Below are 15528 nucleotides of genomic sequence, written 5' to 3'. Positions count from 1 at the left end.
AAATTGGAGAAAGCATCAGGCCCTAGACTGCTCAATTGGGCCACACCAATCGTTGGGTCCACTTAGATGCAAATATATATATGAATAGGAAAAAGCATCTATACCAAAAACCAGAAAAAACATAAGGGAAAGATAAAAGTATGACCAAAAAAAAAAAAAGAAAGAAAAAAGGAAAAAATACAAGCTATAGTTTTCTCTCCCTACACCACCTTAGACCTTTACAACCACCATTTCTACCACCTTTACCGGCTTCATGAAGGGCGCCTATGTCTGCAGAGGGCACTTCCGGTCACATAACCGAAACTCGTCTCTTAGAAGGAAATAAGACCAATTGCTTCGCCAGGGAAAAAAAAGGTAAGAACTGAGGATGAAGCTCCCACTTTTCTAGAGACCTTGAGGCTGCTGCGATTCCCAGAGAAGAGGACTGGATGATTGGTGAAGAAGAGACAACAGCTACAATAGTTGTTTCTAAGAGATCGTTTAGCGACACTATAAGAAAGGGAAGGCTTTTGAATGATTCTGATGAGAAAATTAGGCTATTGAGAAAAAACGCTCATACAGAAGCAGAAGGTGTCAAAGATAGTAATCCTAAAAATGAGAAAGAGGAAGAAGGTGCTAAGAAACAATAGTCAGAAATAAAAATTGAGAAAGTGAGGGATATATACAACTTCACCATCAATGAAGCTGCTAGGAAGAAATTGAAGAATCCTTGGTGGGACACCCTCATTGTGAAACTGCTTGGCAGGCACATTTCACTAGTTGTTCTCACTAGAGAAGGCTAGAGGCAATGTGGGGAAAGATGAGAAGCATCGAAGTAATAGATCTGGGAAATGATTTTTTCATAGTTAAATTTTTCTCAGGAAGACCTAGATTATGCTTTCATAGACGGACCCTGGAAAAATATTCGATCATTACCTCTCTATCCGTTTCTGGAGACCGGATTTCAATCCACTGGAAACCTCCATTAATCACATTGCAGCATAAGTGAGACTCCTAGGTCTTTCCATTGAGTACTATGAAGAGTCCATGCTGAAGAAAATAGGGAATGTGGTTGGTAGAACCTTAAAAGTGGATGCAAACACAGCTGATAAAAGCAGAAAAAAAAATTGCAACACTTTGTGTGGAACTTGATCTAAAGAACCCCTAGTATCTCAATATTCTATCAATGATATGCGTGATGAGTGCTAAGTAGCGGTTTAAAAAACTCACAAGTTAAAAAGCTCAAGTTCGTTGTAGTTTTAAACCGATAATTAACATCAAAGTTTAGTTTAAAAATATGACAAATTAAAACAATAATTGGGAGTTTAATTCTGATTTGTTCTCCTTTAAATCACAATTTAGTGCATGATCATTGCCTATAAGAGAGTTGGAGATTTGATTGAAATTAGCAAAAATTTAAATCACAAGATGTTATGGATTGAGGGTTAAGAATCACTATCTTTTTACTAAGCACAACATAATAATTACAAAGAGCAAATCCAATTCGTCAACTTCTACAAATTAAAGAAAATCAATTAGGCTTAATTAACCCTAATCCACGAGTTCTAACCAATTTACTAATTAAATTAGTAAAAGATTAACGTTAGTAGAAATAAGATTAACTAACATCTCTAAATTATCAATCAACTTGGACATTAGTAACTCAAGTTCTCCCAACTCCCAAGTTTCTAACCCAAGTCAAGAATCTAAAATCTACTTTATAACTAAGTCAAGCGTTTTATTAAACATATAGAGTGCATAAACATAAAAAATTCATAAATTATAAGAAATATTAAAATTATGACTACCCAATTAAAGAAATTTACGATAACAACTCAAGTAAGTAAGAATAAAGCATAAAATATCAAATTCATTCATAAAAATATAAATTCAACAAGAGTTCATAAATTAAATGACATAACAAGAAACTAACAAGAAAGTGTTAATGAACTAAGATAGTATAACAAGAAAATATAAATACAACTAAATTAAAACTAGAAACTAAAACTAGAGAAAATTTGACAAGAAATTAATTGTACCTTAATTCTAGAGAGATGGGAGAACTTCTCTTTCTAGAAACCTATGAACCTCAAAATAAAACTCACCTTAAAATCTCCTACCTTTTCTTCTTTCATATGTTATCTTTAAATACTCAAAAAATATGAAGTTTGGGGCCTTTTGAAGACCTAAAATGTGAGTCACGGCTTCATTAATGGTGTCATGTGAGACTTGATTCGTGGCGCCAAAAAACGGTGAGATGCACGGCTCATATTTAATGTTCACTATAGACATATACACATCATTCTGAAACCCCGGATGTTAGCTTTCAAATGCCACTGTACCTGCCTCATTTGGACCTTTGTAATGTAGCTCAAGTTATGATCAAATTAAAATGAAGAGGTCAAGATTGACTGCATCTAGAACATTCTTAGCACTAATATTTGGTTATGAATTACACCTAGAATCATTGAGAATTGGAGAAAGTATTCAACATAAAAGTTGTAGAACTTGGATTTTTCTTTTCAACGACTCTAAATTTACTCCAATCCGATTATTATAGCTCTTTGTGTGATACCTTTTCCTTAAATAATGCCCTTTATTTCAAAATGAATACTCAAACAAAATTTGTCACGCGTACCAGTTGAATATCAAACTAATTATTCTCAAATTAAATGCAAAATTCATTCAAATTATCAATTATTAAAATTGAAAGAGAGAATTCAAAACTAATTGAAATTGTATGAAAAGTAAAAAAAAAAATTGACTAACATCCAAGTGAATGTATGCTTTTTCTAGTTAATAAATTAAGTTATATCAAATCATCCACACTTAAATCATTGCATGTTCTGGTGCAATAATTCCCAAAAGATAATAAAATTTAAAGAGAAAGACTAGTACCTGAACATCTCAACAAAATATCCTATACCTTATATATAGGATCTAAGAACTTAGTTTTTGAACTTTGACAATATTTAAAACTTAAATATATACAATAAAAAATATTTAATACTTCAAATAATTTAAAATTAATTGACTTGCTATTTACTCATTCATGCATTGATCAAAATAGTGTATCATTCATTCTCTCAAGTGTATAAGTTAAACTCTCATCCTACTCAACCTTACAAAATATTTTTCTTAACTTGTCATTCTCCTAGGATTTACAATGTGAAACCATTTACATGCATATATATTCAAGAGGACTTTCAACAAGGTTGAAATGTGGCCACGACGAGGTTGTGGTAAAGTTTGGAAAAAAAAAGTGAGCTAAAATAGCCTATTTCTCTAAAAACTTAGGTTATGTGTATACATTTTCTAGTCAATAAATTGAGTTCTATCAATGCACAACAAGATTGAATATGAAGGTTTACATAATATCTAATTTGGATGTGGCATAGTTGGACATGAGAAAGAAAACTATCTGAAAAGTCAAGACACTAAAAATTTAAAAGGAACAACCATAGAAATGGAAGCATCAAGGCGGCGAATCAGGCTAGATCAGCAAAAAATAGGAGAGAGCAAAAAATGGCAGCTTTGGAATTACTAGAAAAGACAGGGACAAATAAGTCCAATAAAAAACAATGAAACACATGGGCCATAGATGGTGGTTCAAAAAGTGACACGGAAAAAAAGGAGGCGAAGGAGATGTTAGTAGCAATGGTGGCATGGATAGTGGGGCAAAAGAAAAATTAGCAGTGCTAGTATGAGGTTTGCAATTCTAAGCACGCAGGACAATGACATGGAGAATGAAGACAATGAAAGAGATCAAAATGTTCCAAATAATAAGAATGTTGATGGAGTGATAACAATGACTATAGAGAATATTCTAAGTCGCACTAACCCCACTCAGCCTCATCCCATACCTGACCCAATTCAAGACAACCTAGCAGCTCCAACAAAGAACAAAACACAACTCATCACTTATGAACCCAACCAGAAACCTTTTGAATTACCAAGACAAAACTATCAGAATCCTAACCCCGCCCCTACCAAGTCCACAAACCATAAATAGAATTCTAAATTCCAGAACCTGACATCCTTTAGCCCAATACTGATTTAGACAACAACACCTAAGACACAACCCCTAACACTACCTTAAAAATTGGATCCAAACCCAACCCACCACACATGTCACACCTATGGACGAAATTATGGTGGAGAATACAACACACATGTTGGAACTTGTGGTAGAAAATATAGAACAGATGGAAAGAAGCCCTTGCCACCCTTGACCTAGAGCCTTGGATCTTCATTCTATTGACTCTGATATCATGATGGAAAGCTACAAAGATGTATGAGAAAAATTCCGCTATGACAAGAAACAGAGAAATCATCTAAAATATAGGAAACAATGATATGAAATGTGAAGAAGCATCTAGTGCAACTAGAGAACAGAATGGTGATGAGCCCATAGGATAGTATGTCCATGCTACCTTTTGAGGTAACTGCTTTTCTATTCTCCTTTTAATGATATTCTTTCATTAAATTGTAGAGGGTAGCTAGTAAAATTTTATGCTACACCCTAAAGAAGTTAATTAAACAGTTTAAATCTATTATTGTCATGTTACTAGAGATGAGATGTAGTGGCCAGAAGGACCAAGATGTTATTAAAAAATTTGGCTTGCAGTTGTATCATTTAGAAGAAGCCATATGATTCAATGGTGGAATATGGATTCTTTGGAATGACCATAACTTATTGATCTCAATTCTCGCGAGAACTCAATTTGTTCATATGGAGGTGAAGGAGAACAATTAAAAAAGATGACTTTTCACTGCAGTATATGTTAGTCCTCAAGAAAGTTAAAGAAGAATATTATGGAAGGAGTTCTTGAACATTGTGCAAAGTATGAGAAGAGAATAGTTCTTAGTTGTGGGGATTTCAAAATGAAATTGCTGACACTATAGAGAAAATAGGGGAGATAGAATAAATGTTAATGCTTGTAGGAGATTTGCTGAATGGATTAGAAATTGCAGGCTCATTGATCTTGGATGGGTCAGGTTGAAGTTCACATGGAAAAGTCCAAAGTGGGAAGGATTAGAAAGAGTTTTTAAAAAGTTGGATCGTGCTCTAGAAAATCCTAATTGGCAAAATAGGTTCTTAAATGCAAAGGTAAAAGTTCTTGCGAGATCTAACTCAAACCACCATCTGATTTTAGTCACTCTTAACCCACAGGAAGAGTATTGAAAACATTACACTTTCGCTATGAGACAATGTGAGATTTTGACCCTGATCTTAGAGATTGTATAGTAAGGAATTGGGAGTAGTATATTGATTTACTTGTGTCCTTATCTCATTTGACAGAAGGTCTGAAAATATGTAACAAAGAAATCTTTGGAAACATCCACAAATAGAAAAGGTTTTTTTTTTTTAACAAATTTGGGACATTCAACGTGTTGCAAGCTATGGGAGAAACCCTTTTCTTAATTAACTTGAGAGGAAAACTAATAGAAAAATTAGAAGAAAGTCTAGATAAGGAGGAAGTGATGTGGATGCAAAACTCAAGATATTTATGGGTAGTGGAAGATGATCAAAACACTCGCTACTTTCACACTAAAATGATCATACACAAAAGAAAAAAAAAAGAATTTTAAAACTTAGAACGCCCTTTGGAATGTTGGAGGAAGACTTAGACAAGTTAGAAGAAATGACTATTGTATTTTTCAAAAAGCTATATACAAAGAAAGCACAAGAAACTCTGCCATTTCATATGCACATCAATTACCCAAAAATAAATAAAGAGATATACACCTAGTCAAACAAAGAAAAAATAAGATCTATATTTTCTATTGGCTCCTTGAAAGTCCTTGCTCAAGATGGATTCTCTGCTCTATTCTATAAATAAAACTGGAGCTAATTCAGCGAAATGTCTTTTATCTTTATGCAACAAATCAGGCGATACCCGAATCTTATTAAACCTTGGAAGGGGTGTGACGAACGGATTTTTGACGGTTTAGAATTTTACAATAAATTCTCGTTGCTAGTATAGTTTCTAAACCAACAAAGAATCCTTTCATACAAAAATTTTGTTGTCACTAAGCAAACCCAATAAAATAAACCAAAGTATTCAAACCTCGGGTCATCTCTCAAGGAATTGCAGGGAAGTGTACATATAATTGGTTATGGGATTTCATCGAATTCATAAACTAAAATAGCAACACAAAGTAATCAACAAGGGAAATAAATAAACTAGAAAGCTAGAACAATTAAAAGAAGAAGAGAAACTAAATTGAAATAAGATATAATTCAGAAATTGAAAAAGAATAAAACTAAGAATCCTAAAACCGAGAGAGAGGAGCCTCTCTCTCTAGAAAACTACATCTAAAACCTAAAATTATGTGAATAAGAAGTTTGTATCAATCCATGAATCCCCCACTCTGCAGCTTCTATTCTGTGTTTTCGGGCTTCGAACTGGGCAAAAAATAGCCCAAAAATCGCCCCCAGCAATTTCTGATACGTCCAACACGTGGCTCTGTCACGCGTATGCGTTGATTGAACTTTCGCAAGGTCACGCGTACGCGTGATGCACGCGTACGCGTGATGCACGCGTGATGCACGCGTACGCGTGATGCACGCGTACGCGTCGCCTAACTGCATGGCAACTATGGCAAATTGCATATCATTTTGAAGCCCCGGATGTTAGCTTTCCAACGCAACTAAAATCGCCTCATTCGGACCTCTATAGCTCAAGTTATGGTCGATTTAGTATGAAGAGGTTAGGGTTGACATCTTAACAATTCCTTCAATTTCTTGTATTCCTTCCACTTTTGCATGCTTCCTTTCCATCCTCTAAGCCATTCCTATCCTATAAACCCTGAAATCACTTAACACACATATCAAGGCATCGAATGGTAATAAGAGAGGATTAAAATTAGCAAATTTAAGGCCAAAGAAGTATGTTTTCAATCATAGCATAAAATTAGGAAGGAAAATGTAAAACATGCGAATTATATGAATAAGTGTGAGTTTAGTGGATAAAATCCACTCAATTAAGTACAAAATATACCACGAAATAGTAGTGCATCAGGGTGAGTTTAGCATTGCACTTCAAGATGTTTCCTATCATCTTGGTCTACACATTGAGGATGAGCCAATTGGGGGTTGTACTAGAGACTTCTAGCAATACCATGGCCACCCCACGTGGGAGTGGGTTGAGGATTTACTTGGTGCCAAGCTACCACCACAGCCAGGGGAAGGGAAGCAGGTTTTCAGTTTGACGATGACCTGGCTGAGGAACAGGGTTTCACACATTCCATATGGGGAAGATCTAGAGACACTCCGTAAGTACGTCATGTGCTACTTGATGATGCTTATCGGGGGCTTTCTTTTCACAGACAAGTCAGCTACACTTGTTCCTTTGAGATGGCTGACATTGCTGGTGAATTTTGATTGTTGCAGGCAGTTGTCTTGGGGTCTGCACTGCTGGCACACATGTACTATTCACTCTGCACCATTGCTGGGTGTGATGTGACTGACATTGCGGGGTGCATGCCGCTTGTTGTCTCCTGGATCTACCATAGGTTTCCGTCATTTTTTCTGCCTGGATATAACATCATTAGGTTTCTACTTGAAGCTAGGTGTTCCGAGGGTTTCTTGAAACTGAAGGTCGATCTCGAATGAGATCTTCGGGTGTGATCGGAGCTGCTAGGTCCGACTTGCTGAATCTTGAGATGTTGCTGATCCTTGATCACCGAAGGATGGTGGTACCTGCAAGAGACTCCGATGCTTAAGTTAGCACGGACTTTAGGCAGTTTTTTTTGTGTAGAATCATGGTGTGAGTTATACCTGAGTGCTCCAGTGTATTTATAGTAGTGTGGAGTGACTCCCCTGAGATAAGTTAGTTATCTTATCTTATTTTTTTATGGGTGAGTCCACCTATCTTTGGCCAGCCGCCTTCAGGTGGGTTGTGATCTTCTGCTTTGGACCTGCTTAGGCCCTCATAGCGATTTGGCCGAGCTCTTTGAGAAGAAGTCAGTGACGAGCCACCCTTATAAGAGGTCGGTCGTTTTTGTCTTCGTCCAACCCAAATCGCCTATCTCGACCCTACTTGAGTTTCGATCTTCCCTTTGAGGTCGTGTTTTTAGACTTTGACCCCTTTGAGGAAGTCGTGCTCGAGCATTGCTTTAGTTGGTTGTGAGTAGCTCCTCTTTGGGCGAATCTAGCATTGCTTCTGCTTTAATGCGAAGCGTTTCTAGTCTTTTAATTGCGGCGTGCTTTTGGGGTGCGTTTAACTTCCTTGGAATGTGCGAGCGCTTTAAAAGCCCATTAATAGGGTTTTTAATTTTATTTTGCCATTTCCTTCCCTCCTTTCAATTTTGAATTTAGAGAAGTTTATCTTCTTCCTTCTACTTTCTTGTTTCGAAGAGACTTTTGTCTGACTCCTATTTCTTTGCTTTCAATTTGCCCCTTGCTTTCTTCTTTCTTTGGAGTTCCAAAGAGTCTGTTGGACCGTTCATGCTTTTTGCTGCGCATCCGTTGTTATCTCTTGTTGCTCTTTTCAGGTTGGTATTTTACTTCATACCTTTTTTTATGCGTTTTAATAACTGTTGCATGCTATCTTTTTGGAAAAAGTTTTTATCTTTGCTGGACTTCCTTCGAGAATATTGAAGCTTTCTGCATGTCTCTTTGTGTGCATCTGTTTTTTGATAGTTACAGTCTTTTTATCTTGCTGTTTGTATGAAGAAATGCTGGTACCTAGGTTTCTGTTCGCCTCCTTGTATTTTCTTTTGTTTGAGAGGGTTAGGGCTGTGACTTTTGCGTCGTTTTCTTTTCTGCGTTCTGCTCTATTGTTGCCTCCAAAGGGTGCCCCTAAGCTCTTGGTGTTGATCTTCTGTTCTTCGCGAGTCCTGAGGTTCCCTTTTGCTGCCATATTTGACGCTTGTTGATTGTTTCTTGTCATTCTCTTACTGTCCGAGTTGTTTGGTAGTGACCTTTTTCTTTTTTCTTACTGTAGGTGTAGTTGCTATATGTCTTCCCGTAAGAATATTGTCGAGATGTCCACCAAAGTCCCTGCTGGCGTGGCCAATTGGCTAGACTCTATAGTGTTGATGTGTGTTACTATAGCCGATCCAGAGTACTGTGAGAGATTTAGGAGGTTCCATAGGGTGTGTAGTAATAGGGAGGATGAGAAAAATTATAAGCTGTTGTCGCCCGACCCTGAGGAGAGGGTTTGTTTCCTTCCCTTGACTCGGGAAGAGTGCCCTTACTTTTATGCCTACGACTACTTCTTCAACCAGTTAGGTATTATCCTTCCTTTCACTCCTTTTGAAACCGAGCTCCTATGGAACTGTAATGTGGCCCCTTCACAACTTCATCCAAACTCTTGGGCCTTCATAAAGATCTTTTAGTTACTGTGCCAAGAGTTAGGTGCCCGACCTACCTTGAACCTTTTTCTTTACCTGTTTGTGTTGACCAAACCCGGGGTGGCCAAGAAGAAGGCTTCTTGGATTTCCTTCCGAGCTTCCCAGGGGAAGAAAGTGTTTTTGATGTTTGATGAATCCTTCCGCGACTTTAAGAACTACTATTTTAAAGTCCGAACTGTTGAGGGTATTCATCCTTTCTTTTTGGATGAAAATGATGAGCCAACATCTTCTTTATGTTGGCAAAAAGATACAGTAGTTCTCAAGTATCATTGGGAAAGTTTAGATAAGGTGGAACAAGCCTTTGTGGGTGTTTTAGAGGAGCACTGGGGGAGCCCCTTTGTGGAACAAGCCTCTTTCTTCACTGGTAGTTTTCTTCTATTGTCTGTAAATTTATCTTTTTCCTTCTGTGTAATTGTTTCCCTGGCTTCTTTTTAGAGATGGTTAAATCTTCGGATTCTATGAAGTCTTTTCGGAAGGCCAAGAAAGGGTGGCCGCCAAAATCTGTCAAATAAGACTTGGGGGAGGGGTCTTTGTCACAGCTGCCTCCGAAGAAGCTGGTGGCTGAGTCCGAGGGTCCGAAGAAGATTATCCCGACTCCGAGAGTCCGGACAGTTCCGTCTAACCCGTCTCAGATGACCTATGGTCCTGCTTCCTCTCCTACTGGAGGCTTCTTTTTAATTTTTTAGTTGAAAAGTAAAAACCAGCTGAGTTCCGATTTGATCCGACCGAGCAGTTTTGCAATTCACCATTAATTTTTTGCTCAACAATTTTATGAGGTTAGTCGGACCATAATTACTTTCGGTTTATGGTTAGACCGGTCAAACCGACCAGTTCGGTCCGAGAACTGTGCTGTGAACTAGCAGATAAACACCAAACTCCTCTACTCTTTCATCTTGATCTTCTTCCCTTCAACCTATGCAAAGAAAACTCTAACCTAACCCTCAGTTCCTCTCCCTCCCTGAAGCCAGTGAAGTGAACCTTACTCTTTCTCAATCTCACATCCTCACTCAGCCTCCGCAGAGCTGCAGAGGCGCTTTCTCTCTCTCACACTCACGATTGCCGGCTCCTCTGCCTCCTCGTCGGCTCAGCCACCTTCGTCGCTGCGTCGTCGCCTCGCCTCAGCTTGATTTCTCTCCTCTCACCGATCCCCGTCACCGCGCCGCACGCGTCTCCCTCTGCGTCACCGCGTCGCACGCGTCTCCCTCTCCCTCTCCCTCAACCAAAGAGAAACCTTAGCCTCCTCCACCGCCGCAAGGAGTTCGCCGCTGCCGCCGTCCGTCGCACGCAGCATGGGCTTCTCTCTTCGTCTTGTCTACAATCAGTGGCGCTGAGCCAATCCCCTTCTCTCCTTCTCCAGAACTCAGAACTCAACCTCAAGTCCTCAACCAAAGAAAAAGTTGAAAACCCTAGCCAATCCCCTTCTCTGCCGCCGTCCGTCCGTCTAGCCACTGCCGCCGTCCGTCGCACGCAGGTCTTCTCTCTTCGTCCTGTTCTCCCCGTCTCCAACCCCTGCCTCCCTTCTTCCGCAAGCTCGGCCCATGCTTCGTCTTCATCTGCTCGCCGTCCTGCTTGCTGTCGTGTGGTCGGCGTCGTCAGTCGCGGCAACGTACTCTGCCCAGAGCCCCAGACTTCGAAGGTCTGTTCACTGCTCACTTCTGCGTTTTTTTTATGCCCTGTTCAATGATTATTTGAAAGTTTTGTGTTTTAAAATTTTTATTGAATGATTATTTGATTACTGATTAGCTCTGGTTCTCCTGTGTTGCTGTTTTGTGTGTTGTGATTTTGCTGATTATTGATTATTGAAGGTCTTGTGAGATAATTGATTATTGAATGTCTTTTGATTATTGATTATGATTAGTGATGTGCTGCTGGTTTTGCTGTGTTTGTTTAGTTTCTGGAATAATTTTTTTTGTGATCAATGCTCAAACTTTGAATGTTGTTCTGCTGGTTTTGCTGTGTTTGTTTTGTTTCAGAAATCAATTTTTGGTGATCAATGCTCATACTCTGAATGTTGTTCTGTTTTGTTTTAAGGCTGTGTTTGGAAGAGGTGATTGATTTCTGAGTGTTGTTCTGTTTTTGTTTTAAGGCTGTGTGTTGTGTTCAATTTTCATTTTGTAGGAAATTCTTTGAGGTATATGAGAATTAAGAAGGAAGACTATTCCAACGGTATTACTCTGTTGATTCTGGTCCCCTACAAACTTTAATATAGAATTGAAGAGTGAAGCCCTTTATTATTTCATCATTGGCCTATTTTTGGCATTGCATATCATTGTAGTTTGTTTATTCATAGAACTAGTAGTTTATGATCCCCCTTTGAAGTAAAAAAATGCAGCAGAAGAGTGTTTAGAACCAGTTGCTTTATTCATTGAATTTTTATTAGAATCAGGTGTTTATTATAAAACGATTTTTCTAGTTGAACCACGGTTGAACCGGTAAACCAATGAACCAGTAAACCAGTATCTAAAGCGGTTCGATAATCGGTCCGGTTTTCAGAACCTTGGTATAGAATGACACTTGATAACAAATTTAAAAGCAATTAGAATTTGTGTATAAATTGTTGTTGTTGTTTTAATGTAAGTTTAAAATAAAAATTTGATGCTAATTGAAATTTGTATAGAATACTTAATTGTTGCGGTTGATTGTTACTATTTTAATACTTGATTATTGCTGTTTTAATGTAGGTTAAATACTTGATTGATACTGATTTAATGTAGGTTTAATTTTTATTGTTATTTTTATTTAATTGTTTTAATGTAGGTTTAATGCTAATTGAAATTTTTTTTAGGTATTTTTAGAAATTGATAATTGATTGTTGTCATGTATTTTATATTAATTTACGTTTAATACTTGTTAAAATAAATTATTTTATATTTTTTATTTATGTAGGACCGATTTTATCGGTTCAATCAGTGATCTATCAGTTGAACCAATAAACTAGTGAATCAGGAGTCTGACCGATTCGATCACCAGTTCGGTTCTGAAGACTATGTTTATAGTTTCTTTTTTGTGGAATGAATCGTGTTCTTCTTCCGAAACATGTCGCTGCGGTAATAAAATCCCAAAAGAACCCTCTTAGGGCATTGGAAATGTTCAACTCGGTGAAAACCGAGGAAGGGTTCAAGCATACGCTTTTAACATACAAATGCATGGTTCAGAAGCTTGGTCTCCACGGCGAGTTCGAGAACATGGAGAACATTCTCTCGGAGATGAGAACCAACCTCAACAACGCGATTCTAGAAGGAGCATACGTCGAAGCCATGAGGAGCTACGGAAGAAGAGGGAAAGTTCAGGAAGCTGTTGACACGTTCGAGCACATGGACCTCTTCAACTGCGACCCTTCCGTACACTCCTACAACGCTATCATGAACATTCTGGTTGAGCACGGGTACCACAACCAAGCACATAAGGTTTACATGAGGATGAAGGATAGAGGGGTTTGTTCCGATGTGTGCACCTACACCGTGAGGATCAAGTCGTTTTGTAGAACTAGGAGACCCCATGCTGCTCTTAGGCTTCTTAAGAACATGCATTTCATGGGGTGTAATTCGAATGCGGTGGCGTATTGTAACGTTGTTGAAGGGTTTTATGAATCCGGGTGTTTTGATGATGCGCGTGAGGTGTTTGATGAAATGCTCGAGAGACTTTTGTTTCCTGATGTTACAACTTTTAACAAGCTTGCTCATAGGCTCTGTAAAAAGGGGATTGTGGGAGAGAGTGAAAGGCTTCTGAGCAAGGTTTTAAAGAGAGGGGTTAATCCCAATTTGTTTACTTTTAATATATTTATTCAAGGGCTTTGTAATGGAGGTCATATTGATGGTGCTGTTAGGTTGCTTGGTGTTGTGGCGAGAGAAGGTTCGAGTCCTGATGTTGTCACATATAACACTTTGATTTGTGGGCTTTGTAGGAATTCTCAGGTTGTCAAAGCTGAGGGATACTTGCATAAGATGGTTAATTGTGGGTTTGAGCCTGATGGTTTCACCTATAATACTATTATTAATGGATACTGCAAGACTGGGAAGGTGCAAGATGCTAATAGGATTCTGAAGGATGCAGTTTTTAAGGGCTTCCAGCCTGATGAGTTTACTTATTGTTCCTTGATCAATGGATTGTGCCAGGATGGTGATCCTGATCAAGCCATGGCTATTTTTAAGCATGGAATTGAGAAGGGTTTGAGGCCAAGCATTGTTGTTTACAATACCATGATTAAAGGGTTGTCTCAGTTGGGTCTGATTTTGCCAGCTTTGCAGTTTATGAAGGAGATGGCAGAAAATGGCTCTCACCCTAATATGTGGACTTACAATTTAGTCATAAATGGACTGTGCAAGATGGGTTGTGTATCTGATGCCAATGATCTTGTCAATGATGCTATTGCCAAAGGATGCCTACCTGACATTTTTACCTTCAATACTTTGATTGATGGCTACTGTAAACAGCAGAAGTTAGACACTGCAATTGAGATGGTAAATAGAATGTGGAGCCAAGGTGTGACTCCTGATGTTATCACATACAATACTTTGTTGAATGGGCTTTGCAAGGCTGCGAAAAGTGATGAAGTAATGGAGATCTTCAAGGCTATGGCGGAGAAGGGATCCGCTCCAAACATAATTACATACAACATTATCATTGAATGCCTTTGTAAAGATAAGAAAGTAAATGAAGCTTTGGATTTGCTTGGGGATATGAGAAGCAAGGGTTTGGCACCTGATGTGGTTAGTTTTGGCACATTGATCACTGGTTTCTGTAAGATTGGGGATCTTGATGGTGCTTACAGCTTATTTAGAAGGATGGAAAAACAATACAATGTTTATCATACAACAGCAACATATAACATTGTACTTTGTGCGTTTTCTGAACAGCTCAACATGAAAATGGCAATAAAGCTCTTCTCTGAGATGAAGCGAAATGGCTGTGAACCAGATAACTATACCTATAGGGTCATGATTGATGGCTTTTGCAAAACTGCAAATGTTACACAAGGGTATAATCTTCTAGTGGAAAATATTGAAAAGGGGTTTATTCCATCGCTAATTACATTTGGACGAGTTCTAAATTGTCTTTGCATGGAGGACAAGCTTCATGAAGCAGTTGGTATCATCAACCTTATGATCGGAAAGGGTATCGTCCCGGATATTGTAAATACAATCTTTGAAGCTGATAAAAAGGTGGTTGCAGCACCCAAGATTGTTGTAGAAGATTTGTTGAAGAAAGGCCACATAACTTACCATTCCTATGAACTACTATTTGATGGCATTAGAGATAGGAAGATACTTAAGAAAACGCTTCCAACAGTGAAGTCTCACGATCGAAGGGCCATGTCAGCAGCTGTTACTTAAGAAAATTGCTGATTCTACTGGAAGAATCCTGCCAAAATGGTAGGAAGTTTCATGGTGGAAAATCTTCTTTACATTTGGGAAAGAAAGACAAAAAGAGGAACCGGAAATATCAAGGAATCTAGACATGAAAACGTGATTATTCATGTCAAGCACATCACCAACTTTCATAGCAAGAAATTGAAGGGGCACAAAGTATGATGTGTCTTCTGCTTGGAGTGTCACTTAAACCAAATTTTGGCCTCGAGTGTGAGTGTGAGAGAATATAACATGTACAGAGAAATCAGAAATCTAATTGTTTTGTAATTACTCAAGAAAAAAAAAGGATATTGAAATTTAATGCCATGACGAAAGTTGTCTTCAGTTCTTCATGTTAGTTATATTATTACAAAATTCATTAAAAGGTGCATCTATTTACCTACAATTACAAGAATTAGGTAGCTAATGATTTATAATTCAAATAGTATAGTCTTCTTATACTCACTTAAGACACTTAAGAAATTGTAGATCTGAGTCTTCTTATTTTTGGTAAAAAAACAATTACAAGAATTAGGTATAGTTTAAACTTTAAAGATAGCTCTGCTAGTAAGGTTACATGAATTTGTATTCTACAGAAGATAATGGTTGAAAGGATATTGAGAAGAAATTGCATCTGGTTATATCTTTTATGTGATTGGTATATGTTGTTTTCTGATTTTAGCAATTTTTCTTCTTTAATTTGTCGTTGTGGGAAAGAAAAAAAGAAGTCTCATCGCCCTTGTTTGGAATGCTAGGAATTAAAATTTATTCAAAAGTTGAATTTTTTTGTTTTGGAATAATTAAAAATAAATTATTTGAATTTTTTTAAAAATTTTAATTC

The 15528-nt window shown here is 37.8% G+C and overlaps 1 protein-coding gene across 2 annotated transcripts; it reads left to right on the top strand.

Moving 5' to 3' along the window:
* Nucleotides 1-10147: 10147 nt before the first annotated feature.
* On the top strand, nt 10148-15008 carry LOC107467973 (putative pentatricopeptide repeat-containing protein At1g74580). 2 transcript variants are annotated; one of them, XM_016087206.3, is made up of 3 exons: nt 10148-10975; nt 11458-11505; nt 12226-15008. In XM_016087206.3, exon 3 carries the CDS (start codon nt 12351-12353, stop codon nt 14670-14672), a length of 2322 nt encoding a protein of 773 aa, XP_015942692.1. In that variant the 5' UTR covers nt 10148-10975; nt 11458-11505; nt 12226-12350; the 3' UTR covers nt 14673-15008. The 2 variants fall into 2 exon arrangements, with proteins under 2 accessions (XP_015942692.1, XP_015942702.1); XM_016087216.3 differs by lacking the exon at nt 11458-11505.
* The last annotated feature ends 520 nt before the right edge of the window (nt 15009-15528 follow it).

Source organism: Arachis duranensis, chromosome 1 (assembly GCF_000817695.3).
Source record: "Arachis duranensis cultivar V14167 chromosome 1, aradu.V14167.gnm2.J7QH, whole genome shotgun sequence".
Lineage (NCBI taxonomy): Eukaryota > Viridiplantae > Streptophyta > Magnoliopsida > Fabales > Fabaceae > Arachis > Arachis duranensis.
This window is presented reverse-complemented; position numbering and strand designations above follow the sequence as displayed.